Consider the following 17352-nt stretch of genomic DNA (forward strand, 5'->3'; position numbering starts at 1 on the left):
TCTTCTAATAACAAAGACGGAAACCAAACTAGGACATCATTTCACATGGACCCTGGTCATGCAAAATCTGATTTAAAAAAACGACATCAAAACTGCAGAATGCTGCCTATAATAATACATTGGGCCAAATTCTGCACCCTAGAAGTTCTGTAGCGCAGGATCTAATACATAACAAGCAATATGGATCGGTAATTGTACAAATGTGGTGCTCAAAAATAAGTTCTGTATGGAGTGCCATGTTTTGCCCAATAGTGTGCAAAGGCATCAGCATATGTCCTTAGTTATTCCTCTACATACGGACTAGAACGCATCTATTTTAAAACAAAATCAAAAAGGAAACTAAAATCATAAATTATGGGACATTTTTAAAAACAGAAAGGAATGATAGACTGAACATTTACAAGCCAAACTTTACTCATCAGACATCGCTGGACTAAGGGGCCTCATACACAATAGATAGATGCTGGCTGAACCATGGTTCAGTCAGCACCTGTCTCTCCCGACTACTCCATACGCAAGAACGATCACTCTGCCAAGCCCTCGGGTTCTCTATGAAAGAGCTGCTGCCAGACTCTTCTGGCGCTGGCTTATATCACTGAGAACAGTCCAAAATCAGACATCATCTGTTGGAAGAGCTGGAAGGCCACCATACATATTAGACTGGCAGCCGAGCTTGCCTAGGTCGGTGGGTCTGTCTGATATTAGTATAATAGGTTTGGGAGCCATAAGTATAAATCTTCTGTACAGGTCATTTGGGAAAAATTAGGGTTCTACCATTGTTCCCCTCTGGAGGCTGATAAACATGTGAGTGTGCGCATATGAAGACACGGCTATGCCCCAGTGGCCGGCACTATCACAGGAACATTGTACAGATCCAAATCATGATCAACTTCAGTGAACAGATATACAGAGATATAGTGGAGAACCTAAACCAATAGTGGATTACTGCAGTGATCTAGAAACATTGAAAGGACTTATGGTCGGACAGACCGAAACCTGATCTTTCCACAGGGAAAGAGGAGGATACAGCTGACATACACCAGTATCGGGAGATGAAATTCCAAATGCCCAATAATTCTATCCCCCGGCATCGTCTGTTGGAGAGGCTCATGTACACATTCATCTGGTTTGGCGGACTTTCATCTATCTGTGTATGATGACCCAGGAGGCACCCAGTTTTCTAACCTATGTTATTATTCACACCATATACCTGGATGTACCCTAAAAGGGAGTAAGCTTTGGGTCTAGAGTCTAGAATTTTACCAAGTAATAGCAGAAAGAAAATATACAAGGAAGTCTATTATAGGTCATGTTCACATCACATTTTATGCAAAACCTATCTATAGGCTACCACCTACTCAACACATGCCAAAACAGTGCCCATTTGGTAGACATTCGTGGCAATTTTTTTTTTTTTTTTTTAACACGTGTCATGTGGTATAAGTTTCTTTAATACATGAGCTCTTGGAAAATACTGTATATGCAACTCTACGGTCTACAGTTACAGTATAGTTCAGGCTTTTATGCAGTCAGTATTATTTTAATGAAAACTGATATCTAGGCTTGCTCATACTTGAGGTTTCCAGATCCCTCGACTTCTGTAAAAACACTTTTTTTCTTTTCCCCTTCTTTCATCTTCTTGCACGTCCTTTATATTTTTGCAAAAAAAAATCAAGGGATCCTGAAACATCAAGTGCAAGCGAACACAAATATCAGTTTTCATTAACACGAATATATATATATATATATATATATATATATATATATATATATATATATATATATATATATATATATATATATATATATATATATATATATATATATTAATTTAGGAGTTTCTTTTCTATCTTCTGGGGTCTATTTGTATTGGTTTCATTGGAAAACAGAACTTGGAGATATATATGTGCTGGAATCCTCAGTATTATATAACCCAGCTTTATAATGCCAAGGAAATATTCATATATTCATATACTTAAAAATAAATACAAAAATACCCAGACTCATATTGTTCAGTATGACAAGCAATTAATGCCTAGCTACTTCCATACCACTCCATGATAATTATATTCAAAAAGGAGAAACATAGGAGTTTTAGTAAAAAATCTTGTAACAACCTTTATTGAAAACAAACCATCAAACCTGTATCGACAGACAAAATGTAAAAGATGTGATAAAAAAAGGACACCAACACTGCCTGCACTCAGTGCCATATGTAATACTAGTCCCACAGACTTAAATCAACATATTTCAGGGACCCCATCTACTACAATGTCCATCCACCTGATTCCAAGGGTTAATGGAGGGAGGTCATTAATCAGTATAGCCCAGTGGCTGCTGTAAGATCATCTCTAGGGATCCCTCTCCCATACCACCACCTAAATACATATGGTCATAATATCCAACTATATTAAGTTGAATAAAGGATCATCTTACCCAGTCTGAGGCAGACCACTGGACGTACCCCGACGCGCGTTTTGCCGCTCTGTAGCCTTGCTTTCTCAAGGGGAGGTGATTTAAGTCTTTGGGACTAGTATTACATTTGCCTGTCGATACATGTTTGATGGTTTGTTTTCAATAAAGGATGTTACAAGACTACTTAACAAAAATAAGTATGGAAGTATTGTGCCTCTCCGACGATAACAAGCAAACATTGAAATTTTACCAATTGCACAAAAACTCAAGGATTGGTGTAATTGTCTTTAAAAATAATAATAATCAAGCCTGCAAATACACAGGAAGCCGAGTCAGATCTCATTTGAAGCCGCATACGAGGACATAACTACAGGAAAAAAAGCAACAAAGTCAAATGCACATGGCTAGGCTCCTTGTAAATTATTTTTCCAATTCTCAAAATAAGCAGTTTTCTATATCAAAAGACTTTAACTTGCATAGCGTTAGTCACAAAAGCAATACGGCAGGAGACAGGCACTAGCGGCGCTCCAGCTACTGTCGAAAATTAAGTCCCAGAATGCGCTGGATCGTGCCATTGGTCGCCTACAATAAAAATGTCTATTAAAAATGTATACACAAGTCTTCTGCAGTTCTTCATCCATAGTTTACAAATTTCCATATGTAGGGAGTGTGAATCTTAGATCACTTTTTTCCCAAGCTTGGCCATTCTAATTCTCAATGCTGCGAGAATGGAGAAAAGAAGGAAAAAAATCAGGAATAATTACAAAGTTATTTACATATACCTTTTTGGGAGAGAGGTGTAGAGCAGGACTGCCAACCCGTCAGTATGTATTCTATGGGGAATACACCGATGCCCAACACTTTGTATGATCACCAATATTTACATGCTGTATGGTTTTTGTATTTTCAAAATGAGGAGTTATAGCATTGTTACTAGTGATGAGCGAGTGTACTAGTTTCTCGGGTTTTCCCAAGCACGCTCGGGTGATCTCAGAGGATTTGTTAGTGTTCGGAGATTTAGTTTTCATCACCACAGCTGAATGATTTACAGCTACTACCCAGCCTGAGTACATGTGGGGGTTGCCTGGTTGCTAGGGAATCCCCACATGTGTTCAAGCTGTCTAGTAGCTGTAAATCATTCAGCTGAGGCAATGAAAACTAAATCTCCTGGCAGTTACAAATATTCGACCACCCGAGCGTGCTTGGGAAAACCCGAGTAACGAGTATACTCGCTCATCACTAATTGTTACAATGAGCCTGGAAATACTGCGATTATTGAATGAGACAAATATATTCCATAACAAAAAGGAGCCGGGATTTGGATACAAAAACTCTCTTAAGAGTACATTTGGGCAATCTGTAGGAACTTAGGTTCCAGTTTACAGATTCACCATAAATTGGCTTTACTGTTAAGAATGAATGAAATTTGTTTTAAAAAAATAAGATTTTTTGAAATTCACAAAAATTTGGACCAATTTCCACTTTAAATGAATAAATTGGAAAAAAAAAATAATATCTTAATTGACTTCCATAGTACGGACTACTAGTATGGGCAGTGATAATGGTTGGCAGTCATACTAAACCGGCAAGGGAGGATGCAGAACAACATACCTCAGCATTATTTCCAGTGGCGAAAGCAGAAGTTTACAGACAATTAAAAATGAGGCAGACTGGTGAAATCAAATCCACAAATCAGAGAAATAAATTTCCAAATGTCAATTACATTATTTCTGTAATTGAGAGTGATGTAACCATTACTGAGCTTTTCAGGGAGCAGCATTTTTTCATTTAGTTTTGAAGAGAAATCTCCAATTATTTAGCCAAAATCCATCATTCCACTAGTAACTCACTAATAAGGGATGACTTCTCCAACAAGGCACCACATAGAATGAGCTGCGATGTCCATTTTGAGCAAAGGGAGATGCCTCAATAACCTGTCATCTATTTTCCACACATATAAAGGCTACGTCCATATCTGCAACCATTATTTGTTGGCCCAATGCATCAAATAAGCAAAAAGGTGCAACTATGCATATAGTTTCCAAGCGGTTATCTGTCGCAGCTCACTTTCACATGGGGAAAGAAGCAGTGCCAATGACTTCAGGTCTCCTGCTGGGACAAATGCATGATTTCTGCATATTCTGCACACATCCCGGCAGGCATGAGGACGTGACGCTCACCTCACCGGGCATGAGGACGTGACGCTCACCCCACCGGGCATGAGGACGTGACGCTCACCCCACCGGGCATGAGGACGTGACGCTCACCCCACCGGGCATGAGGACGTGACGCTCACCCCACCGGGCATGAGGACGTGACGCTCACCCCACCGGGCATGAGGACGTGACGCTCACCCCACCGGGCATGAGGACGTGACGCTCACCCCACCGGGCATGAGGACGTGACGCTCAACCCACCGGGCATGAGGATGTGACGCTCACCCCACCGGGCATGAGGACGTGACGCTCACCCCACCGGGCATGAGGACGTGATGCTCACCCCACCGGGCATGAGGTCGTGACGCTCACCCCACTGGGCATGAGGACGTGACGCTCAACCCACCAGGCATGAGGATGTGACGCTCAACCCACCGGGCATGAGGACGTGACGCTCACCCCACCGGGCATGAGGACATGACACTCACCCCACCGGGCATGAGGACGTGACGCTCAACCCACCAGGCATGAGGATGTGACGCTCAACCCACCGGGCATGAGGACGTGACGCTCACCCCACCGGGCTTGAGGACGTGACGCTCACCCCACCGGGCATGAGGACATGCCGATCACCCCACTGGGCATGAGGACGTGCCTCTCACCCCACCGGGCGTGAGGATGTGCCGATCACCCCACTGGGCATGAGGACGTGCCGCTCACCCCACCAGGCATGAGGATGTGACGCTCAACCCACCAGGCATGAGGACATGACGTCGTCCCACCAAGCATGAGTATCTGAAGTCTTAATCACTTTTCTTTTCCAGATACAAATGTGAGCGGTACCAGATATCCCTTTTAAAATTGTTGTGTTTACAGAGCCTCAGACAGTAGACCTGCAGTCATACTTCCATCTCTCTTCTAATTTTTGCTAACTTTATAGGTAAGCAACAAGTAGGAGATGGTAGAAAAAGGGAACGTTGCAGGACCAGATTTGGCAAAGGGTTTGTTTGTCTGTTGTCAGGACATATAGGTTTGTAAGGAACTGCAAACACAAAATTGTAGGAATTTTTAGGTGTTGTTTAGTAGCAAAAAAATATTGTTAATAATCCTTAAAAAATGAACCTACTAATTTGTTTTTCAAATCAGTTTAGATTGAGCTATTTTTGACCCACTTCTACATTCATTGTGGCACAAGCTGTATTGACACATGATTGAGTGACATGGCTGTCTGCTTCAATTTCATAGCCAAGTCGGACCCCTTCTTTGTCTCTAAATCAGCCATGATGGAGAAGGGGGCTGGCTTAGCTACTGAACGAAGACAGAGAGACAGCTCAATTTACCAAGTGCCAACACCGCCTGAACTGGAATGAATGCAGAAGTAGAGCTGCCAGGACAATCCAACCAGATTTGATAATTAAAGCGCAGCCATAGTTTTAATTTTACTTTAACAAATCAATAGTACACATGAATATAGCTTTCAATTCTCAATGCGTTCTTGTCTCGTTTTTCCTGTGTTTTTTAATGAAACAAATCTCGCAGGGTATTACTGTACCAGCAAAGTACTTTATGCAGCATTTTTTATGCCAAGAGACACATTTTGGGCGCAAGAAATATCTGCTACAAAAACTTAACGTGTTCATGTATTATTCTTCCTGTACTTCATAGAACTTTATGAGCACCAACTGTCATATCTCAGTATTCAATGAAGACAGATTTTACCCATGAATTGAGAATTTACAAAAAGGAAAGATCAGGAGGAGAAAGAAGCAGATTTCTGTAATAGTATGTACACTATAATAAAGTTTCTTATTTTCACATGTACTATTGATTTGTGGGAAAAATTAAAATAATGGTTACTCTTTAAAGAATATTAATAAGTTAGATATTTTACAATTTGTATACAATAAACTTCTCTTTTCTCCTTAATTGAGGACTATTTGCAAATGTTGCATGCATTGGATCAGTAAAGCAAGATAGATTCTAACAGCACAGCCTTTAACCAAAAGTTTACGTAAAGTAGAATGAAGGATTTTGGAAGAATCGTAACATTGGGCATCCATTAATTCCATTGATGAAACAATTGTATAAATGCAGATTTACATGGAGATTTTTTTTTTGCATGAAACATGGCAGAATGTCGTTCCTGTGCATGTTTGCTATTACACTATTAAGGAAAAATTCATGTCTATGTTTCATGCTTCCTGCTGCTGTCGAAAAAGAAACTTCAAATATTAAAGGAGTCACAGAATGAGGAGCTTATTTCGGCAGCAGCATTAGGCAGAGATTCATACTGGCATGCAATGATCATCTTCAAAGGGGTTCTCACAACTTACCTATGGATGCACCATACATGTTCGTGTGGTGATGCAATAAACTGAAGGGTAGAAGACTTCTGACATTAAAAATGAAGTCGCCCCAGCCCCCCAGGTCGTGTATAAATAGGGAATTGTAGATAAAATTGTTACAGGGAATTTATAAGAATTACAAAAACCTAAACATTTCGTAATTCAGTAGACAGTGGTGCTAAATTCACAGTAATGCAACATGGACTGGAGCCACCATCATGGACCAGAGCCACCATCATGGACCAGATCCACCATCATGGACCAGATCCACCATCATGGACCAGATCCACCATCATGGACCAGAGCCGCCATCATGGACCAGATCCACCATCATGGTCCAGAGCCACCATCATGGACCAGATCCACAATCATACCTAAGATTCACCATCATGGACCAGAGTCGCCATCATGGACCAGAGCCGCCATCATGGACCAAGTGTGCGTTAAAACATTACATGACAGAACAGCATTTGCACTTGCTGACAGGCTTCTCACCTGTTAGGGATGGGTCCTCAGTACCATCATCTACGCTCTGATTGGAGACAGGGAGATAGTTATGGGGTCCCAAAGTTGCGTCTTGTTCTCTTAAGGATATGGAGTTCTTGTATGGCTGAGGACTGTGCAATGCAATATTGTGTATCGGTACTTTTTGTACAGTATTGGTCGAGATGGAAGGATTAGAAATATGAAGCGGTTGAGTTTCAGGCACATTAGTTAGTTTGTTAACTCTTTTTTCGTCTTCCTTATTATTCTCCTCGTCATCATCAATGACAACTAATTCTGCCCTGATCACCCCTTCGTAATCGGTCAGCGGCCTGCTATCATTTTCATCAGCTTGCTTGTACCCCATAAAGATCATGGTAACTGGCTCGTTGTCATCTACATAACAGGGAGTAGCATGAACAATGTTGTAGTGGACGTTATCTTCCCAATCAACTGGTTGGTATTTGGTGATGTCATCTGGCGAGTTCCTAAAGGTTGCTTCATGGCGTGCCTCCTTTACTTGGAATTCAACATTAGTTGCTTGTCCATTCTGCGTCATGACTCTTGGCCGAGAAGACATAGGATTTTCTGGAACGGGTGAGTAAACTATGGGCATCTCTTCTGTAAAAGTCGAATTATGACCGTTTTGATGTTCCATCGTCACCGGGGAGCTGTGACCATTTATGCTGGGAGAGACTTGGCCCTTGTGAGTGACAGAATTGTGAAAGGGATTTGAAAATACCGGTTCGTGATACTCTGTGGGAGACTGTGTACTTCTTTCCGTAGCTTTACGCAAAAGGTCCTCCACTTCTATGGGGGCAAGACTATCTATACCATTTTTTACCATCTTGCCTGCAGAGCTTACTGCGTACACAGACTTTCTGCCATCATCGTAGACTTTCACTCCTGCATCTTTTATCTCATCAGATGGCACTGGGATTGATGATATTACCGTGTTTTTTCCAGTCTTCATATCTTTCTCGACTTTAATCTCCATGGCAAATAATGCTAAATAAACAGATATATCATTACTATAATAGATTGCGTTTAACATACAGGTCCTTCTCAAAAAATTAGCATATAGTGTTAAATTTCATTATTTACCATAATGTAATGATTACAATTAAACTTTCATATATTATAGATTCATTATCCACCAACTGAAATTTGTCAGGTCTTTTATTGTTTTAATACTGATGATTTTGGCCTACAACTCCTGATAACCCAAAAAACCTGTCTCAATAAATTAGCATATCAAGAAAAGGTTCTCTAAACGACCTATTACCCTAATCTTCTGAATCAACTAATTAACTCTAAACACATGCAAAAGATACCTGAGGCTTTTAAAAACTCCCTGCCTGGTTCATTACTCAAAACCCCCATCATGGGTAAGACTAGCGACCTGACAGATGTCAAGAAGGCCATCATTGACACCCTCAAGCAAGAGGGTAAGACCCAGAAAGAAATTTCTCAACAAATAGGCTGTTCCCAGAGTGCTGTATCAAGGCACCTCAATGGTAAGTCTGTTGGAAGGAAACAATGTGGCAGAAAACGCTGTACAACGAGAAGAGGTGACCGGACCCTGAGGAAGATTGTGGAGAAGGACCGATTCCAGACCTTGGGGAACCTGAGGAAGCAGTGGACTGAGTCTGGTGTGGAAACATCCAGAGCCACCGTGCACAGGCGTGTGCAGGAAATGGGCTACAGGTGCCGCATTCCCCAGGTAAAGCCACTTTTGAACCATAAACAGCGGCAGAAGCGCCTGACCTGGGCTACAGAGAAGCAGCACTGGACTGTTGCTAAGTGGTCCCAAGTACTTTTTTCTGATGAAAGCAAATTTTGCATGTCATTCGGAAATCAAGGTGCCAGAGTCTGGAGGAAGACTGGGGAGAAGGAAATGCCAAAATGCCTGAAGTCCAGTGTCAAGTACCCAGTCAGTGATGGTGTGGGGTGCCATGTCAGCTGCTGGTGTTGGTCCACTGTGTTTCATCAAGGGCAGGGTCAATGCAGCTAGCTATCAGGAGATTTTGGAGCCCTTCATGCTTCCTGGCACCTGCTCACCGTGCCAAAACCACTGGTAAATGGTTTACTGACCATGGTATTACTGTGCTCAATTGGCCTGCCAACTCTCCTGACCTGAACCCCATAGAGAATCTGTGGGATATTGTGAAGAGAAAGTTGAGAGACGCAAGACCCAACACTCTGGATGAGCTTAAGGCCGCTATTGAAGCATCCTGGGCCTCTATAACATCTCAGCAGTGTCACAGGCTGATTGCCTCCATGCCACGCCGCATTGAAGCAGTCATTTCTGCCAAAGGATTCCCGACCAAGTATTGAGTGCATAAATGAACATTATTATTTGATGGTTTTTTTGTTTGTTATTAAAAAACACTTTTATTTGATTGGACGGTTGAAATATGCTAATTTATTGAGACAGGTTTTTTGGGTTATCAGGAGCTGTAGGCCAAAATCATCAGTATTAAAACAATAAAAGACCTGACAAATTTCAGTTGGTGGATAATGAATCTATAATATATGAAAGTTTAATTGTAATCATTACATTATGGTAAATAATGAAATTTAACACTATATGCTAATTTTTTGAGAAGGACCTGTACTTTGTATAATTAAATAAGGCTCTGTTCACATTGGGGCCGGTTCATTATTGCATATGGGTCTTGTGTATAGTTTTTGTTGTTTCTTGCCTGTTTTTCATTTGCGCTTTATTTTTCTAATTTGTGTCTTTAAGTCAATTTTATATCTGTTCACCTGTGTGGTTTTTTTTACTTTGTATTTTTATGTTTGTCATTGAGGGCAGATGCTTTCTGTTGATTCGTCAATTGTGTGTTTTTAGAGCATTTTTTATTTTGTGCAAATGTCATGAACCATGTGTACCATTTTGAAAAATTTGGTACTAAAAAGTCAATGAATACCATTAGCCAAAAAATAAAGGATGTAAAAGATGACTTGGACCCAGTGTGTTGTTGTAGTAGATTAGCGCATGAATCAGAAAAGTACGCCAATGCTTATGACTAGAGTTGAGCGAATTTTTCAATATTCGGTTTGGATAACGATCGCCGGCGAATATGGTATTTGTAATATTAGCGAACGCAGCCGAACGCCATTGGAGTCTATAGGAGTAGAAATGAGTTAATACAGCTCTGGCAAAAATTAAGAGACCACCACATCAAAACCCTGTTATGGGTGGCCCAATCCCCACACCTGAACCCCATTGAAAACCTCTGGAATGCAATTAAGAGGATGATGGATAGTCACAAGCCATCAAACAAAGAACTGCTTACATTTTTGCAAAATATGAAAGTAGGCGATCCAGCTCCTAAAACAATTTCTTTATTCTTCCAAACATTAAAACATGACAGACGGCAGACCTGTGACAAAGATCCACACTAGGATAGAAACGCGTTGCTTGGCCGCCAGTGCCTGGTGTGCCTATCCACATGTAAAGAGGACACTGCCGTCTGTCATGTTTTAATGTTTGGAAGAATAAAGAAAATGTTTTATGAGCTGGAACGCCTACCATCATATTTTGCTGATCCACGTCAGATCCTGACCGAGTTCCGTGCACCTGGGGCAGTCGGTGAGCTGGCTAGGGCATCAAGCCCAAATTTTATTTTTCATACAATTAAATTTTTGCGCCAGAAGCAGTGTGAGAGACTGGTGGAAAGCAGGCAAGACGCATGAAAGCTGTGATTAAAAATCATGGTTATTCCCCAAAATATTGATTTCTGAACTCTTCCTACATTAAAACATTAGTATTGTTGTCTCTAAATGATTATGAACTTGTTTTTTTTGCATTATTTGAGGTCTGAAAGCACTGGGTTGTTTTCTTTTTTTAAAATTTTGACCATTTTTCTTTTTCAGAAAAAAAATACAAAATTTATTGCTTGGAAATTCAGAGACGTTGTCAGAAGTTTATAGAATAAAAGAACAATTTACATTTTACTCAAAAATATACCTACAAAGAGAAGAATCAGACAAACTGAACATTTTGCAGTGGTCTCTTAATTTTCGCCAGAGCTGTATGTGCGGAACCGATCATCAAACATAAATTTGGCACGAATAGGGTACCAATATGGCACAAATATGGCCCATTCAAATTCGGCGATCGTTTCTGAACATATTCGCTATTCGCTCAACTCTACTTATCACGCATGTATCCATAGAGCCACATTTACTTGACAAGTGTCCTTTTGGCATAAGGATGCACTTGGCAATTTCTTTTTTCACTGGAGGAACATTTCAACAATAATGGGGCACAATTTGTAGCTTTTTTCGGAGGTATATAATGTGAAATCCGCCTTGACATATAATGTGAACGTAGAGTAAGCTTATAGACTGTACTCTATAATCGGTATTGTACATTATACTATAGACACATTATATGGTATTTGTTCACCATCTCCTGATGCCTAAAGTTATTACTACTCTACTAAACATAGTACTCGGGGAGAAAAGCGATCTCTGAGCCCATAAAACTCCGCGTCCCATCAGATCATTCGTTGTGCAATGGTTTTGGTACCGTTCATACCTTTCCTTGCCTCCTCCCCATTCTCAGTTTGGGCACTTTCCATTCTTCTGATAAATGAGGGTTTATACGATGGCGGTAAATCAGGGATGCCAGCGTAGATATCCTTTACTGGTTCTGGATCTAGAATAAACAAACATCTATTGTAACTTATGGATTATATAAACCGTAAATATTAAAAAAAAAAAAAAAAAAATCTTTATAATGTACTCAATGTATTGTAATAATCTATGTGGCAAAAAAATGTATTAGAAAAACATTTTAAAAGTACATAACAGCACAAAGCTAAAAAGACAAGACCTATAAAAACACCATGGTAAGTGTCAAGAGTCAAAATACCCCCTCTCATCATACCATAAAACTGCATATAACATACTATGTAAAGTGCCCTAAACAAGGGTTAAACGTTCATCAGAAACATAATGGATCCAATTCATTATTTGCAAAAACATTTTTGCCTTATGGTATTGACTTTTTTGCGTCTTTCAAAATGCTTCATGTGGTTGATAAAATTTGCAAAAAAAAATCAAAACTGATCTAAAAAGACACAATTGATGAATCAGTCGAAAATATCTAGAAACCCCAAACTTGTCCCACAATGCTGAACATAAAAAACAGTAGAACATATAAATCCATAAATATATATGATGAGAGAAGGGGTATTTTTGCCCCCCAAAATTATCCTGCTGTTTTGGTAGATTTTATCTTTAGCTTTATGCTGTTATGCACTTTTTAATACAATTTTTTGCCACATGGATTATTTGTTCCGATTCCCCTAATAAACTATATTAATTGATATTCAATGACCCGCTTTATATAGACTTTTTTTCTTTATGTGTTGCTGTGCCGGCTTTCTTTGCTATATGCGTTTGTAGCACCTATCTTTTCCATTCTTCATGGGTGGGTGCCCGCTATTCATGATTTTCTAGTTTCACCAGGTATGTCCGTGTTATTGAAAGTTTGCACAAGACTAAAACCATTGGCTGCGACATGGACTAGGAGAAATTCAACTCAAGTTTTCAAATATTAAAAGGAAGAAAAGTCTATGTTGCAATGCCACCATTTATTTCTGAAAGTATAACTATAAGGGGGTGCACAGATATGTTACAACCAGGCCGTGAAAGGGTTCCCAAGCAAGCATTCTGATGAGCTATTGGATTACAAAGGGCCCATATATTGCTCTTGCACAGGGCCCTCTCCTGTCCCTGTCCCCCAGTGTTCCCAAGGTAGCCCCAAAATACAGAATTATTTCCCAACTTTATAAAAGTTACATTAGTTTGGTCTCTGATATAGAAAGAATGCATTCCTTTAGGATGAAGCAAGCAGAGTACTTAGAATACCAATACATACCTTCTTGCACTTCAGCTTTCACAGCCTGAAAGAACAAAAAGATAAGAATTTGTATTGTTCAAAGCAAAGAGAAATATAGTAGCTGAACTATTATTTCCCTAAATGTATTATCATATTTTACTTCAACCTATATGATAAGATTTTTTTTTTTCTCGCAGACTTGAGAGGCAAAGTTCTAGCACGACTCTCACTTATTGGAATATTGGGGTTGGGTGCCTGGTCCTATGGAGTCTAAAAGGGAATGTAAAGTTTGTCCTTGAAGAGAGCAGCAATTTGGTGTAAGGAGACTTATAGGTCATTCAATGCTTCCTATTGAAATAAAATATGCTTTTACAGAGAGAAAAAGGACACCAGTGCCACCTATCGGAATAACAATCCAAAAAGTCAATGTCAGAATAAGAAGCCAACTTGGAACTCTCCACAAGAGGAATCTTTACCATCTAGGCCTCCTGTCAGAGGCTTCTCACTCGGCTAAACCAGTTTTCCTGCTTTTATACTGATGAGTGGTCAAACACCCTGAAACATATGTATGCAAATGGAGTTTCTGATTTGGCTTCTGATCCTAAGTCATAGCGCACTAGAAACCCTGCGCTCTTCCTTTGCATATTTGCCAGGCCTATTAGTCTCCCTGCACTAACTTGGAGCCCTGGACAAGGAAAAACTTGACCCTTTGGACTTCCTGTCAGAGGCCTCTCACCCAGCCAACCAGTTATCTTGCTTTGTACCAAGGAGAAAATCCAAGCTTCCAAGGCACCAGAGAAAATGGGGATAAAACATAGCCTTTATTCCATCTTTAAAAAACACATGGTGAAATACCATTGAGGTAGAAGAGTGAAGCAATGTTTGGGCCCAAAAGGGACTTTTTAAGCCAGAAGTACAGTAAAGCTTACAGCCATAAAGTATTTTTGTTATTGTACTTCTTGCTTGAAAAAGGCCTTTTTTGGGCCGAAACGTTGCTTCACTCATCTACCTCATTGTATTTCACCACGTGTTTTTACCGAGCACAGGGAATACTAGTAAGTTACAGGGTAGTGTGCACTGTGCTCGGCGCAATTTAGGATTTGGAAATCTGGAGCTCAATAAGCAGAACTGATGTCTTCAGGAGTGCCGTCCTTGAATTATCAATTTACCTCTCAAACCTGCTATGCAGTTAATGGATTTAAGTCCTAGGATAAATATTAATCTTCTATATTGAGTCCCGTTGTATCGGCCTTCTCATACCTTTATTATATCTTCATTCGTTCGCTCCACGGACTTCAGCTTCTGTAGCACGCGCATTTCTTTAGCAGACAGTTGAGTTTCTTGCTTCTCTAGATCTTCGATTTCTTGTTCAAGCCTGAAATGAGAACACATTCCTGTGATTAAGAGCCGGACGTCCAATATACTTGAGTACACTCCTGTAATCTGCATAGTACGGCATTTCTGTACTGGACAAGCTTATTTCATTCATAGGTATTTTTAACTAAGTTGTTTGATATTTAATGCTCTTACATTCCTTCCATTTTGGACTTGGGCCCAAAGAAATCTGCAGTTAACGTAGCACTGAAAGAATCTGGAATACTTATCATTGAATAATCCACTCAAGGACTCTTATGTACTGTCGGAAAATGTAAGAGAAAATCCAAGCACCAGAACCATTTCTCCATATATTGTGCCCAATATCTATTTTCCAGTAACTTCATGTAATGTAGCATCCAGCAATTAGAAGCTGTTGGTATGTATATGTGGAGAAAAAAGAATAATAACTACTCGTAAAATTAGGGGAAAAATTTATTAAATCACTTTGTGCGGCTTCTTTGGCTCAGAAAAGTTGCAAATCTTGCTGAACATCACTACTTTTCTTGCTTGTCACCCATTTTAAAAAGTGGCACAAATTGGGCAGAGTTAAACAGGCGAGTGCGTGATCATCAATTTTCCAACAGATTTATTATTACTAAAGACAGAAAATCTGTCCAGATTTTAATAAATTGGAACAAATTACTACAAACTTTTGCTTAAAAAGAGGTTTTACCAAGATAAGTTATCTCATTTCCACAAGAAGCATTTACCAACAAGAAGAAGCTGGTTACCAACCATGCGCAACTACAGTGCCTACAAGTAGTATTCAACCCCCTGCAGATTTAGCAGGTTTACACATTTGGAATTAACTTGGCATTGTGACATTTGGACTGTAGATCAGCCTGGAAGTGTGAAATGCACTGCAGCAAAAAAGAATGTTATTTCTGTGTTTATTTTTTTTTTAAATTGTGAAAAGTTTTTTCAGAGGGTCATTTATTATTCAACCCCTCAACCCACCAGAATTCTGTTTGGTTCCCCTAAAGTATTAAGAAGTAGTTCGGGCACAAAGAACAATGAGCTTCACATGTTTGGATTAATTATCTCTTTTTCCAGCCTTTTCTGACTATTTATGACCCTCCCCAAACTTGTGAACAGCACTCATACATGGTCAACATGGGAAAAACAAAGGAGCATTCCAAGGCCATCAGAGACAAGATCGTGGAGGGTCACAAGGCTGGCAAGGGGTACAAAACCCTTTCCAAGGAGTTGGGCCTACCTGTCTCCACTGTTGGGAGCATCATCCGGAAGTGGAAGGCTTATGGAACTACTGTTAGCCTTCCACGGCCTGGACAGCCTTTGAAAGTTTCCTCCCGTGCCGAGGCCAGGCTTGTCCGAAGAGTAAAGGCTAACCCAAGGACAACAAGGAAGGAGCTCCGGGAAGATCTCATGGCAGTGGGGACATTGGTTTCAGTCAATACCATAAGTATCGTACTCCACCGCAATGGTCTCCGTTCCAGACGAGCCCGTAAGGTACCTTTACTTTCAAAGCGTCATGTCAAGGCTCGTCTACAGTTTGCTCATGATCACTTGGAGGACTCTGAGACTGACTGGTTCAAGGTTCTCTGGTCTGATGAGACCAAGATCGAGATCTTTGGTGCCAACCACACACGTGACGTTTGGAGACTGGATGGCACTGCATACGACCCCAAGAATACCATCCCTACAGTCAAGCATGGTGGTGGCAGCATCATGCTGTGGGGCTGTTTCTCAGCCAAGGGGCCTGGCCATCTGGTCCGCATCATGGGAAGATGGATAGCACGGCCTACCTGGAGATTTTGGCCAAGAACCTCCGCTCCTCCATCAAGGATCTTAAGATGGGTCATCATTTCATCTTCCAACAAGACAACGACCCAAAGCACACAGCCAAGAAAACCAAGGCCTGGTTCAAGAGGCAAAAAATCAAGGTTTTGCAGTGGCCTAGTCAGTCTCCTGACCTTAACCCAATTGAAAACTTGTGGAAGGAGCTCAAGATTAAAGTCCACATGAGACACCCAAAGAACCTAGATAACTTGGAGAAGATCTGCATGGAGGAGTGGGCCAAGATAACTCCAGAGACCTGTGCCGGCCTGATCAGGTCTTATAAAAGACGATTATTAGCTGTAATTGCAAACAAAGGTTATTCCACAAAATATTAAACCTAGGGGTTGAATAATAATTGACCCACACTTTTATGTTTAAAATTTATAAAAATTTAACTGAGCAACAAAACTTTTTGGTTTGTAAGATTTATGCATCTGTTAATACATCCTGCTCTTGTTTGAAGTTTGAAGGCTCTAACTTATTTGCATCTTATTAAACCTGCTAAATCTGCAGGGGGTTGAATACTACTTGTAGGCATTGTACGCTTCATTCATTGTCTATGGGACTACTGGAAAAAGAAGAGTTCTGCACTTGGCTATCTCCAGCATAGAAAATACTTAAGCTCATCTCCAGTGATCTTGGGGAAAGTACCCTTGAGAGGTAGGCAGGCAGCATGAATCAGAGCTTGGCTTCACCATAAGACAAGGATAAATACAATACAATATGTATCCCAAGAATAAGCTTAAGTTGGAGGTAAATGCAATACTGGGAAAACCAGATCGAAACATCTGTCCCTATCAAGTGTTTCGCAGTAGCCTTCTCCAGGGGGCATTTATAGAGAGGCAGAAAAAGCTGTTTTAACTGATTACTCCAAATGAGGGGAAGAGAGGAAGGCACAATCCAATGTTAATAAACGTGG

General features: G+C 40.4%; 1 protein-coding gene across 2 annotated transcripts in view; it reads right to left on the reverse strand.

The window, feature by feature from the left end:
- Positions 1-1790: 1790 nt before the first annotated feature.
- PALMD (palmdelphin) overlaps positions 1791-17352 on the reverse strand; it is a 64619-nt gene continuing 49057 nt past the window's right edge. Inside the window, exons 4-9 of one of the 2 annotated variants that reach the window (XM_077276397.1) lie at positions 14517-14631; positions 13296-13320; positions 11949-12068; positions 7412-8407; positions 6905-6945; positions 1791-3135 (exon numbers count right to left, since the gene is read on the reverse strand). In XM_077276397.1, the coding sequence (XP_077132512.1) occupies positions 6905-6945; positions 7412-8407; positions 11949-12068; positions 13296-13320; positions 14517-14631 (1297 nt within the window). In that variant the 3' untranslated portion in view covers positions 1791-3135. The remainder of the gene's footprint in view (positions 3136-6904; positions 6946-7411; positions 8408-11948; positions 12069-13295; positions 13321-14516; positions 14632-17352) is intronic. The other variant, XM_077276396.1, reaches the window with a different exon arrangement.

The sequence above is a fragment of the Ranitomeya variabilis genome, chromosome 8 (genome assembly GCF_051348905.1).
Source record: "Ranitomeya variabilis isolate aRanVar5 chromosome 8, aRanVar5.hap1, whole genome shotgun sequence".
NCBI lineage: Eukaryota > Metazoa > Chordata > Amphibia > Anura > Dendrobatidae > Ranitomeya > Ranitomeya variabilis.